General features: G+C 41.0%; 1 protein-coding gene across 1 annotated transcript in view; it reads left to right on the forward strand.

Moving 5' to 3' along the window:
• The window catches only part of MCOLN2 (mucolipin 2), a gene marked incomplete at its 5' end in the record, with an annotated part of 17,399 nt that overhangs the window by 4,489 nt on the left and 345 nt on the right, over positions 1 to 12,565 (forward strand). Inside the window, 10 exons of the mRNA XM_010283603.1 lie at positions 435 to 579; positions 1,126 to 1,213; positions 1,346 to 1,442; positions 1,898 to 1,997; positions 3,534 to 3,649; positions 5,035 to 5,184; positions 6,556 to 6,657; positions 6,779 to 6,901; positions 9,600 to 9,806; positions 11,173 to 11,288. Coding sequence (XP_010281905.1) covers positions 435 to 579; positions 1,126 to 1,213; positions 1,346 to 1,442; positions 1,898 to 1,997; positions 3,534 to 3,649; positions 5,035 to 5,184; positions 6,556 to 6,657; positions 6,779 to 6,901; positions 9,600 to 9,806; positions 11,173 to 11,288 — 1,244 coding nt within the window. The remainder of the gene's footprint in view (positions 1 to 434; positions 580 to 1,125; positions 1,214 to 1,345; positions 1,443 to 1,897; positions 1,998 to 3,533; positions 3,650 to 5,034; positions 5,185 to 6,555; positions 6,658 to 6,778; positions 6,902 to 9,599; positions 9,807 to 11,172; positions 11,289 to 12,565) is intronic.

Below are 12,565 nucleotides of genomic sequence, written 5' to 3' on the forward strand. Positions count from 1 at the left end.
CTCAACCTTGGCCAGTGGTGGGTCTGTCTTGGAGCCGACTGCCATTGGCTCTGTCAGACACAGGGGAAGCTTCTAGCAGCTTCTCACAGAAGCCCCCCCAGCAGCCCCCCGCTACCAAAGCCTTGCCACGCAACCCCAATGCAGTCTGACACATGGGTCATCGTTTACAGGCAGCCCCGCGGGTACGGGGATCAGTGACTGTGTCACCAGGATGCCAGTCACTGCTAATTAGTGCCCAGCAGCCATCTTGGCTTCCCATGAGATACCCACTCCTCTCAATTTACAGACTTTCTGTGAAAGTAAAGTTTTTTGTTGTGTTTTTTTTATGTAAAAAGCTATATTGATACACATAACTTTGAGACTGCGAGTTACTATCTGATGCAAAAAAGATTACTATCTCTGTAACTTCTGCTTTTGTTTTGTTTTTAAACTAGTACAAACAATTAAAGAACATATCCCTGGGGGCACTTGGTTATGAACATGAAGGATCAGGTTTAAAAATCTGTAAACAACAGTACGAGAAAGGCACGATGCTTCCTTCCAATGGTACTCTGAACATAGATGTTTCTACCGAAACAGGTATGGTACTGTTGTACTAAAAAATGTCTTGCCATGGAATATTTACATTCTAATGCTAAATCAGTAGCCTTAAAACCAATAGCTTTTTGCCTGGCAATCACAGGAACGTTACCATGCCCCTTGCCCATTTCTCTCTTGGTTGTTAGTACCTGCCTAGAAGTGACAGCTGTGTAGACTATAGGAAGCTCTTTTCAATTGCTGTCATTAGTGGGTTGTGGAGGTGTTTGTGGTTGGTGTTTTCTTGTTTTGTTTTGTTCCCCGCCATGCAGACGGTTCAAATACAGAATTCTGGATGCTGGTCAGTCTGTACCTCCAGCGTCTGGCTGTCCTTACTGCCTCTCAGAGCCGAGTCCTGGCTGTTAGCTGCTCAAGAGTTAGTGCAAAAACCTGCTTCTGATCCCACTAGCTGGGCCTCTGTGTGGATAGGTTTGCTCAAAATTAACATTTTGCCCGATCAGTACTTGCCGTTCAACCAGATTATCTCAGTTTTATGCTACTTCCTATGTGAAGCTTTTCAGATTACAGCTTTTCCTCTTCTCTTTCCAGAATGTATCTTTTTAAAGCCACAGGAGCTAGCTAGTAGGAAGGCTGAACTGAAGCTTAACTCCTCTTTTTTCAATCTTGAATTTTACAGGTAAAGTGGTGGTGGGGACTTCTTTTATTTCAAATTGTCCTTTTGTAGGAATATGGTGGATTCTGATTTGTGCAGTTTTTGTATGTTTTTTTGTGTATTTAAATATATTTATGCACTTTTTAAAACATCCAGGCTTATACAGGTTGAAATCTCCTTCAAGCTGAAAGGCATTGCTCTACAGACAATCCATGCCCGTGAATTGCCTGACTGCTATGCATTTCAAAATACTGTAAGTGAATATGGGGTATGGCACTTCCAACACTGCATACAAAACACGAGCTTAAGCTAAGGGGTAGGCATCATCCTCTTATCTAGACTGCAAGGGAGAAGCAGTTGAGCATGTCCTGGCCCTTACCCCTTCTTCCCAAAGGCTGCTGAACTGGTGTTGCCATGGGACAGTGTTGTTTTGTAACCTATTCCAGCTGGTAACTTCATAACCTGAGAAGTGGATAAGTAATTGTTATTCTTCTAAAGGTTAAACAAGTTTGTTGTCTTGGAATACTGCTTTTTACACAATACATGACATGTTGTCAAGTTATGTCTACACGACCATTTCTGGTGACAGCTTTCTTAAAGCTTACCTGGCCAACAAATATTAATGCATAAGTCGAAGCACTTAAGAGGATTTGTTTTCTGGAATGAAATTTTGCTAGTCTTGTTTCTGATAAATTTCTGTGTTTCCAGGTAACTTTCAATAATAGAGCCCACAGTGGAAAAATCAAAATCTATTTTGATAGCAACACTGATATTGAAGAATGCAAAGACTGGCACATATTTGGCTCTGGTAAGCATGGTGGATGTTTGTTTGCATGATAGCAGCGTTACGCATCTCCTGCCACTTTCCCTGCTCTCTAACAGTCTGTCCAGCAAGACATTCCCCATCCTGTTCAGCCCCTTCCTACTCTTAAAACAAGACAAAAAAAACCCCACACCAAAACCCATTGCCTAATGCAACTCATTAACTTTTTGTAATTAACATCTGGGGAAATAATTCTTTTTTGTGAGGGTATTGAGGTGAGATGACATGGGCATCTCTGTATTCCTGTGTGTGTAGCAGTAAACTGTATCTGGAAGCAGGATGAATGTCTCTTCTCTAGATTTGAATTGGTCTGCTGCTCTAAGATTACGTAAGTAAGTTAATGCACTAACAGTGGTAAATTCCCAACTCAAACCTTCTATAGCTTTCATTTTTTTTTTCTCTAGTTGAAGCATACTTATTTTTAAAAATAAGGTTTTATTTTTTTGCCACTGCTGCTAGATTTAATGAGTGTGTAAGCAAAGGGTGGCATCTGCCTTGTATTTCTAGTGTTAAGGCTTGCTCTGACAGCTAAGGAATGTGCACTAAAGGCTCCTTCAGAGGAATAGTAGCTGTGCCTGAGCACTGTGCAACTGCTTCTCCCATGTGTTGACTTGTTGCAAAGGACTGTGGTGGAGTAATAGTTTTCAGGGTGCTGTATAGGATCTCAATGAACAAATATGTCAAATGGCCTGCCTTTTGCCTGGGCAAAGACGTCTTTTCTCTGATAATACCATGTTTTACTGATATTAAGTGGTATCTTACAGTATGTTCTAAATAACCACAAAGTACTTTGGCTTGCATGTATCTACAATACCTTCTTGCTGCTGTCTGTCAACTAGCTTTTCTTGAGTAGTTTATTTGGCATGTAATAATCAGCTGAGTGAGCACACAGAATTCTGTAATAAAGGTGAGCTGAAGTGCTATTCCAACAATTAAAAATGAGTTTTTGTCTATATTTCATATAGTTAAAATCCATGTTGTGAGAAAGGTAGGGACAATTAATATGAGTAAGTAAAGGAAAGCACCTGATTTGGGTTCACATGATGGCTTCTAAAACTGTGGGTAAAAAGAATACAGTAAAGTCAAACAAGTTTCTGATTGCAGGTCAGGGAATGAGAAATAAGGTGGGATTTTTTGTTTGATTTTTAATTTAATGGTGCTGATACAGGCCAAAGTCTGCATTTCTTTCACCCCATGTAGTTATAACACTATTGGAACAGAGATGGACAGGTGAACTTAGTGGAAGAAGGGGACCACCTGTATTAATATATCCGTTTTTGTCTTTTAAGAACTTGAACATGCTTTTCATTCTTGTGACCCAATTGCCATAGCTGTCTTGATGTAATTCTCTGGTCAGTTGTGCTCAAGTCATGCTTGCAGTAAGAATATTTCTTATAACTCATCTATTTCTGTGGTGAGAGTGTTTAAATGCAAAATATGTGACATTTTGTAACAACTTGTGCTCAAAGAGATGTGAAAAGTCTAATGCTGCTTTTTTTTTTTCTTTTTGACTCTTTACAGTTCTCCAGAAAAACACTCAGTATATTCTAGTCTTTGATGGATTTGTCATTTTAAGTTGCTTTGCTTCTCTCGTCCTCTGCACACGATCCATTGTCCTTGCCTTGAGACTACAAAAGGTAAGTGCAGTGCTCATAATCTCAATGCTTATTTTGTCTGTCTTGCTTGCTGCTAGTCTTGTGAAGTTACGTGTTTTGAAACACTGAGTAGTAAATCTGTGGCAGGATGTTGTCCTTTTACCATTATCTCTATCTCTAGAAAGGATGTGTAGATAACTGTAATGAACAATTGCTGGCTGAATGGGTTTTACTTCTGTTTGTGTAGTGCTGTAATATGAAGTATTTCATTGTATCTTTCATGGGCAAAAGAGGAAGACTTTTTTTTTTGTCCAGGACTTAATTTTGTCCAGGATTTTACGCAAAAAAGACTTCAGAGTCTTTGTGTTGCTAACAGACAACACATCCTGCACCTTCAAAACATGAATTCTTCCTTCCCTAGCTTCAGAGTAGAATTACCGTTGATGACTCCTTGTAAATTAATGCTAGCTTCTAACAGGAGAAAATGTAAAGCATAACATATAGTCTAACTCTGGCTGGGGTTTTCTGGTCTTTCTGGGGCTGGAATCACCCTTTTTCAGTTCTTCTTTCCTTCTTCCACAATCCCTGATCACTGTCTGCTGTCACCTTCTTCCCAGCTTACCCTCCTTTGCAGACTGAGACTAGGCTTGTCCAGCTTCATCTCAAGCTGCTCGCAGATCTTCATGTAAGCAGACTCAGTTCTTCTGGTCCAAATACTGATGCAGAAACACAAGCTGGGCCCCAAGATGTGCCAGTTTATAACCATTGATTGAGGCAAACTTTGCAAGCAAGTGGCTTATGAGAGTTGGAAAAAGAGTTCAGGATAGGTAGGATGTGAAAGCACAGATACTTGTTTATCTTGTTCAGTATATCCTTTTTTTAGCTTGTGAACAAGACAAGGGTGAAGAGGACACAATCCAGCAAAGGCGTTGTCAAACTGATGTCAGGAATAGGGACATCGGGATTTATTCATGAGCAAAAAGAGCAAGTGAACACAGATAGGCGGTTGGGTGTGGGAAGGGATATTGTTGGCTCTGTTGGAAATGAGAGCTCTTCCTTTGTAGTCGTATTTGAGTTACTAAGTCTTTTTCACTCCTTTAGTTGGGTGGCCTTGCTCTGTTGGAGGTGTATAGAAACCTTTTGTGAAGGGGGCTAAAAAGGGGATAACAAGCTATGGTTAGGCTAGTGGGGATTGGTTATGAAGTTGGCTTTCTCTGGAAAGTTGGTTTTCACTGGCCTAAACCAATCTTAACTTTTTTCCTATTTATTTCTGTTGCTATTGAGAATGAGTTTTAAGCTATTATTCCAGCACATACTATAGGAAAAGGGGATATGTGAAACTTGATCATTGCTACACTACTGGGGTATCTGTATGTATTTTTCATCTAAGGTGACCCATAACTAAACATCTAAATGCTTGTCAATAGAGATTTGTGAACTTCTTTTTGGAGAAATATAAGCGTCATGTCTGTCATGCTGATCGCCTGGAGTTCATAAATGGATGGTATGTCCTGGTAATTATCAGTGATGTGATGACAATCATTGGGTCAATCCTAAAAATGGAAATAAAAGCCAAGGTGAGAGTTTAATACTTCAGATAAAATACTAGTCTTGTTACAACCACATGTAATGTGTTTTAACTTGGGGTTTTAACAGTGAGCTGTCATAGTCACTAGTCATCTTGTTTACTTTTGCTAGTTCTTTCTTCTTCATTTCCTAGTGCTAGTTTGACTAATAACTGGTTTCAATCCCTTTTCCCCAAAGTCTTTCAGTAAGACCATTGTAAACCATTTAAATATCTTATTTCCACAGTGCTAAGACACCTAATCCCTGGTGTAGGACAGCACCTGTGGGTAGACAGTGCCTAAAAAAACCCAAAACAACCCCCAAAGAAACGAACAAAAAAAAACCCCAAAACAACTTGGGTTGTTATTTCTGTAAGTAGCAGTAGTATCTATTGTACAAGGAAACCAAGGGTCATCCCTGTGGATAAAACAGGGGTCTTGGTGGCTTGTGGGACCTGGAAACATGGCTGTTACAGCTTGTTTTCCTGAACTACAGGCACAGACAGTGTCACCTGCTAGTCCTTGACCTCCCAGTCCAGGCTTGCTGAAATCAGTGTGTTTTGTCTGGCTGGCAGCTCTTCAGGGGGATTTTTGGTTTGGTTTTTTTGTTTGTTTTTTTGTTTTCTTCAATAGAGCTGTATGTCAACAATTCACATGTTCACAAAACTTTGTATTCTGGGAAAAACAGGGTAGGTAGTGTGCTGCTCCTGCTTCATGTTTACTAAGGCTCAAAGGGCAGATGCCCAGAGTGACCTTCAGAGGAAGCACTTGGGAGCCTCCAGCTTTGTGGTGAGGTGGGGGGATGACGGTAGGAAATCTTGAGCTAGATGGGTATCTTGTGCTTATTGCAACCAGTTCTAGCCTTCTAAAGTAAAATGCAGGTAGAATTGATTATAAACTTCACTGGTAGTAAAAATCATGTTCAGCCTCCAAACAGCTGGCAACCTGTTCAGAGATGTAAATGTGTGTAGTATGGAAAGGGCTTGCTTTTCATTAAATGATGGCTCATGTTTTTCTAAAAGGCAAACAATCTCTCATTTGCTAAACAATAGCATACAGTAAAATTTTTTTAAACAAAAATTTGGAAGTATTCAATCTAATTTTAAATTGTGTTGTAACCAAAGTAAGGGCTTTAGTTCTTCCAGACTTCATGCGAAACTTCAAGAATATCAGTGTAGATGTGCTTTCATTTGCAGCACTGTTGCATTTGAGTGATCTCGGTAAATAACCGCAGTTCACTTCAGTCTGATTTTTGTGATTTAGCAGCATCCTTTCAATATTGGACTGCCCTGCTTTGTTTGAACTGCTGGAACTTGAATAGCTGTCAAGCTGACATATCTACTGCTTTGTAACTTGACCACCTGCTCTGTTTGGATCCCTCAGAACCTCACAAGTTATGATGTCTGCAGCATTTTACTTGGAACATCAACTTTGTTTGTCTGGGTTGGAGTCATCAGATACCTGGGATATTTTCAAACCTACAATGTAAGGCGGGAATCAAATATTTAACAATTAAAGCATATATTTATATCTGTCACACTTACTCGGGTCTCTCTAACTTCTGGCTTTTCTTCCCCCTTCTCCTTTCCTCCACCCTGACTTACAGGTGCTCATTTTAACTATGCAGGCGTCATTGCCCAAAGTGCTAAGGTTTTGTTGTTGTGCTGGGATGATTTATCTTGGCTATACTTTCTGTGGTTGGATTGTCCTGGGACCTTACCATGAAAAGGTACGTCAGCAGTATTACTCTTTTCTGGTCTGACAACCTATGAATATCTGTGTGTGTATAGCTCCTAGTTATAAAAACAGAAATGGGTCTTAAATTCATGTTTCTGTTTAAAAGCTGTAATGTGAAGTAATACATGGGAGTATTTCTCCTTCCACATGTACCTCCTGCCATCTGCTCCTTTCAACAAAATAACTGTATTCTTGCTTTCACTGTGTGCTTGGACTCAATGTAATCTCCAACACAAGGCTGTGTTTGTGATGAATGAATGGTTTATCCAGGCAATGTCTGGGTGGAGGCTAGAGGTGTGTTGGTCTATAACTCTTTCGCCCTCTTCTGGCAATCCCGCTCGGTTGGGTTGAAGACACACTAACTAGTTTACTGTTACCATTTCTGGGAATCTCCTTGGCTCTAACTTTGTTTTTCCAAATCTTTCCAATGCCATGTAACTTCAGCTCCTGAATCTTGACTCCTAAAGGGATGGATGAATGCTTGTCTTATTGACTTTGCTTCCTGGGCAGGGAGAGGGTGTTGTGGGTAGTTTTTTGTTTTTAAGGTTGATACCAAAGTGTGTGCCTGGTATGTCCTCATATCTGAAATCTGGGTACAGGAGTAAAGATTTGTATATTCCAAAACCAACCATAGCGCTTGTTTGTTTTCTTTTGTGTTTTGTTTGGTTTGTTGTTGTTTTTTTTTTCCTTGGTGGATGCTCTGTGACAGTTTGGGGGGAAAAAGAGGCAGATTCCTGTTGTCATTAAATTATAGATATATGTTTGTTACTTGTTAACGGATGATTTCTCATTCTTGATCTCTGGTCACACACAGTATGTGTTGTAACAGACACATGCTGCAGTGCTTGCTTCAGCTTCTTGTGCCCCCAGAGCTCGGATTCCTCTAACATAATGTAATTCTTTCCTTTGAGAAATGTAGGTATTCAGTCTGCACACGTTTTAAGCTGATGACAGTACATTTCTCTGTGGGATGCTGGGTGCTGTGGGATCCTCTGTCATACTTGAGTCTCAGCTGTTTATAACAGGCAGGGCATAAATACTGTTGTGACTTCCCTGCAGCAAGTACATTAATTATTTGAGCAAAAGAAAGTGTAGTCAGTAATAAGCTTATCTATGAAAATGCTACCTCTTGCTAAACATCACAGATCAATGTGTGGGAAAGCAGCTGTAGCTGCGCGTGGGCTTGCTGTTTCTGCCGGTTCCCCAGCACCCCGCTGGAAGGCAGTGCGGCACTGCGCAGAGCTGGCGGAGCCGGGGCTGGCTTCTCGGGGCTCGCCACCTGCACCAGCCTCCCCGCTAAGAAATGGGAAGAGCCTTCCCTGCTGTGCAGGTCCTTATACTCAAAACCATAGGAACAGGTATGTTGCTTTTCCTTCCTCTACTACAGCCAGAGAGTGGGAGTGGGAATCCTGCATTTTGTGTTATTTCAATCCAGGGGCTTATAGGTGAGCTTTCCTTGGCAGGTGTATCTGTGCCAGTGCATCGAAACTTGTGGGTTGCTCAAAAATTACTTGTGCCATGCCCCGCTTCTTCCCACGTAATGTACTGCTGGGTTTCATAATGGCTTATGGAATAAATAATTATAAAGCCATAGGTAGAACCAGACCTGCTGTTCTCCCTACAAACATATGTCTCTTGACATCTGGTTTTCAATATAGGACCGGAATTCAGGTGAGTGTAGTCATGTTACTTCATTGATAATAGCTACATTAAAACATTGTGCATTAATTCTTATTGTCCAACAAAGTATAGTTAACAAATCCAGTTATTTGGAGGGGCAGAGCAAGACAGGGGGAAGTATGATTACCTGGTGGCTGAATGGAATTTAGCCTCGGGGCACGTTCCAGCTTGGGGAAATGGAGTTAGAAATTTAAGAGAATGTCCTTGAAACGAAACCATGACTTTGTCCAGGGTGCACTTCAGAAGCTTTACAGTACAGCTGTAGCTTGTATGTACAGCTCAGAGAGGGCTTTCCGAATGACAGAGAGATGGTGTTATCGCAAGACAAATCTGATTTAGACCATTTGAGGTCTGAAGGCTATATGCTATCTCTAACTCCTTAATACAGTATTGATTAATCACTCATACTCCAGCAATGCTGCACAGCTGGGAAACCAGAGGATGTGGATTCTGTTCCCAGCGTACCACCACTGATTTACTGTATAGATTCTGTGAAATCACTTTATCTGTGCCTTGGCAAATGGAGTGATATTTTCCTGCAGGTCTAAAATGGCTTAAAATTCAGTAACTTGAACTTTCTGTGGTGGTCAGTTACTGACTGTTTTGCCTGTTGAGCATCACAAGTTTATTTCTTGATAATAGATCTTCTTATTCCTGATGTCAATATATAATGCTTAGCCAAGATTATATTTCTACATGGTTCTTATACTGCTCTGTGTATGTTTTGGCCTGGATGTACAGGAAAGAAAGTGTGGTAGCATTTGACTGATTGGGTTGGCTTTTTTCTTCTGCTATAAGGAAAACTTTAAAAAAAAAACCAACAAAACACCAAAACAAACAAACAAAAAACCCCCCAAAAACACCAAACAAACAAAAACAAACAAAGAAAACCCCCACAAAAACCAAAAACCCCAAACCACAAAACTTTTTTGTAACACTTTTCACTTTCCCTTTAATCTGGATGATTGATCTTCACATTGTATTAATAATTTGTACTCGTTATTTTCTAGTTTGAAGATCTGAACACAGTGGCTGAGTGTCTGTTTTCTTTGGTCAACGGTGATGACATGTTTGCAACATTTGCTCAAATCCAGCAGAAGAGCATGCTGGTGTGGATGTTCAGTCGGTTGTATCTGTACTCCTTCATTAGTCTGTTTATATATATGATCCTCAGCCTTTTTATTGCACTCATTACTGACTCCTATGACACCATAAAGGTAAAACATTTGTTTTCTGTTACACTTCTAGTCAGTTTTGTATTCATTCTTGTTAATCACTCAACACCATACTATCTAGCATTAGTTATGATAACTGGTGAGACTATTAAAATCTTTTAGCCTAGTCTGTGGTGAAATTGGGAGGATAACTGGCTAGTCATCCAAATGACTAAGCAATAATTGGTTTGGAAAATCATCCTTAGTGTGTGTCCGTTTTGTATTTTCTGCTGCTTCACCTGGCTTCAAAAAGCTAACAGCTAATGAATGGATGAGTGGAAAGAGTCAATTTTTAAGTATAGTTACAGAGAGCCAGGTAAGTCTGGTTTGGGGTGCACGTTTCTTCCTGTGGCACTAGAAGGTGAGGTCAGGAAGGGTTTGCTGGCATCTCGGAGAATATCCGCTTGGCAGGAGTGAGGCAAGGGCCAAGCAGATAACACTAAACTCATTTAGGTGTCCAGGCTTGCTTAATGCTCTGCTTGGAAACGTGTGGTTAAAAATAAATGTCTTCCAAAAGACCCACTAATTCTCGTTCCAGTTAAAATTATGCCATCCATTTCCAGTATAAACTGGCTGAAAGTGAAATGAAGCTTTTGGTAATGATCTTTTGTTCTTGTCCTCCAGTGCTGTCTCCCCTCTGTGCTCCTGGTAGCTGCAGTAACCAGTGGGAAGGCAGTGCGGGTCATGCTCTTCAGCTCTCGTTCCTTTCTTGTCTTAGTGTCAGATAAACCGGCCAGCAGAGTAAGGCTAGTCTGACATGAACCACAACTTGCAGACCGAGCAAGAGCTCTGCTTTATAAGCATCTCGAAATACAACTTAACTGTCTGTGCTCGTGAGTTTATTGGATGGTCTGACTTGCAAAACAGTGTTTTACTGTTAGCTCTTCCCTCCCAGCACTTCATGTGGATCAATGAAGAGCCATTTCACTGTGCTGAACTGGTGTTTTGCAGAGCATTTCTTCAGCATGGCAATACTGAATATCCATGTTAGGACCCTTCAAATGCAGCACTGGAGTTCCTAGGGAAAATGAGCCCAGGGTGCTCACAGTGAGCACAGCAGCTGATGTGAACAAGGGAGAACAATGCCAGCGTGACTTGAGATCACTTGCTTGGTCTTATGGACAGCAAACAAAATGGAAGAGAATCTGTGAACGATATGAATGTTATGTCACCTTGATTGCTTTGTTCCACCAACTACATATGTGGTGTTTCTAGGATGGGTTTGTTTTGTTTCTTTTTTCGTCCTACAGCAATACTGAACAAATGAACTAAGTAGTCTGGTTTTGGCTATCACACTGTAGAGGAAACTTTAGAACACATCATGCCAGTAACTTCTCATGTGTCGTAAATAAAATGTTCTCTCTTTCAGAAATACCAGCAAAGTGGATTTCCAGTAACAGATCTACATGAATTTCTAAAAGACCGTGGCAATGTTGGTTACAGAAAAGAACGGACTTCCATGCCATTCATGTGCTGCTGTAGGAGGTCAGTAAGATGTTTTTAATCAGTGTTTTTCTCAAAAGTACACCAATGAGCTGCTTACTGAAGGGCTGTTTCACAAATGCTGGAGCATCCAGAATTCAGCCCATGGAATATTTGGACACTGTTGCTTTGCTTGGTGTTAGATCTTTAGTCTGCTGATGGTGTAGGGCTGAAAATTCTGACCTTAAATGCATGTTTTACGTGTTTTGCTCGTATGAAAACCACCATGCAGAAACTGGTGGAAGTTGATGGGAGCACTGCAGAGTATAACATGGAACTGCCAAGGAGTCAGGAGCAAACTAAGTCTCTGCTTCTTGGGGTTTTACAAGTCTTCTGTTTCTAAAAAGCTTTTCCAGTAGGCTGGGAGTAGTAGCAGAAAGCAAGAGGCTGTGGTTCAGCCAGGGACCAGTACTTTAATCCCAAAGCTATGCTGTGTCTGTGAGGCAAACTGGTTCAATACCATCTGTCAGAATATTGGAAACACTTGTAAATGCTTGCCACCAAACTCAAGCCTTTGGAGGTCTTAGCAGTGGTCCTTTTTAAGCTAGTGCCCATAAGAGATGAACATCTTGCCTGATGCTAGCTGGTCTGGAAGTCGATTCTTTGAATTCTGTTTCTGGGGAAACCTAACACACCTCTGAATCCCTGACTGACTGAGGAGGGATCTTGTCACAGTCCCTAGGCAGTCCAGGAAAATTCATGCTTGTGAATGGAATGGTTGTGGGCACTGTGCAAGGAAACCAGGCTATGGGAGAAAGAATAGAGCAGAATGTGAACATTTACTGAATCCCAACTGGTGTAGCAAATCCTGTTTTAGCAGTAGGATACTTGTCTACTTACATACTGAGGCTTTTGTAAAATGCAACTTTATACTTTTGATGTACTCTGGCAGAGTGAAAGCCCATAGCCAAAAAGGAGCATGGGAGATTATAATGGACAGGTATCCCAGCAGTTGCTGTGGACACTTGAAAGCCAGCTAGTCAGTACGAACTCCAGCCAGGTACAGCTTCGGGTTTCACATACAAGTCATTGTGCAGGATAAGAGACTTTTGTCTGCTTGAGCATAATAAATACGCTTTATTGTAATATGCTGCAGAGTATTTGAGGGCACAAGCCTGGTAGCCGGAGTGAAAATCTAGAGCTTTTGCTAGTCCAGCAGTTTCTGCTTGATCATCCCAGTGCATGTGTTGGAGCTGTGTGCTGAAATGGGAGAGCACGGAACAGAAGGATCAAAACTCAACTTGATTTTGTATGGGTAAATACTTCTTATTGCATTTCCT

Source organism: Phaethon lepturus, unplaced genomic scaffold, assembly GCF_000687285.1.
Source record: "Phaethon lepturus isolate BGI_N335 unplaced genomic scaffold, ASM68728v1 scaffold5643, whole genome shotgun sequence".
NCBI lineage: Eukaryota > Metazoa > Chordata > Aves > Phaethontiformes > Phaethontidae > Phaethon > Phaethon lepturus.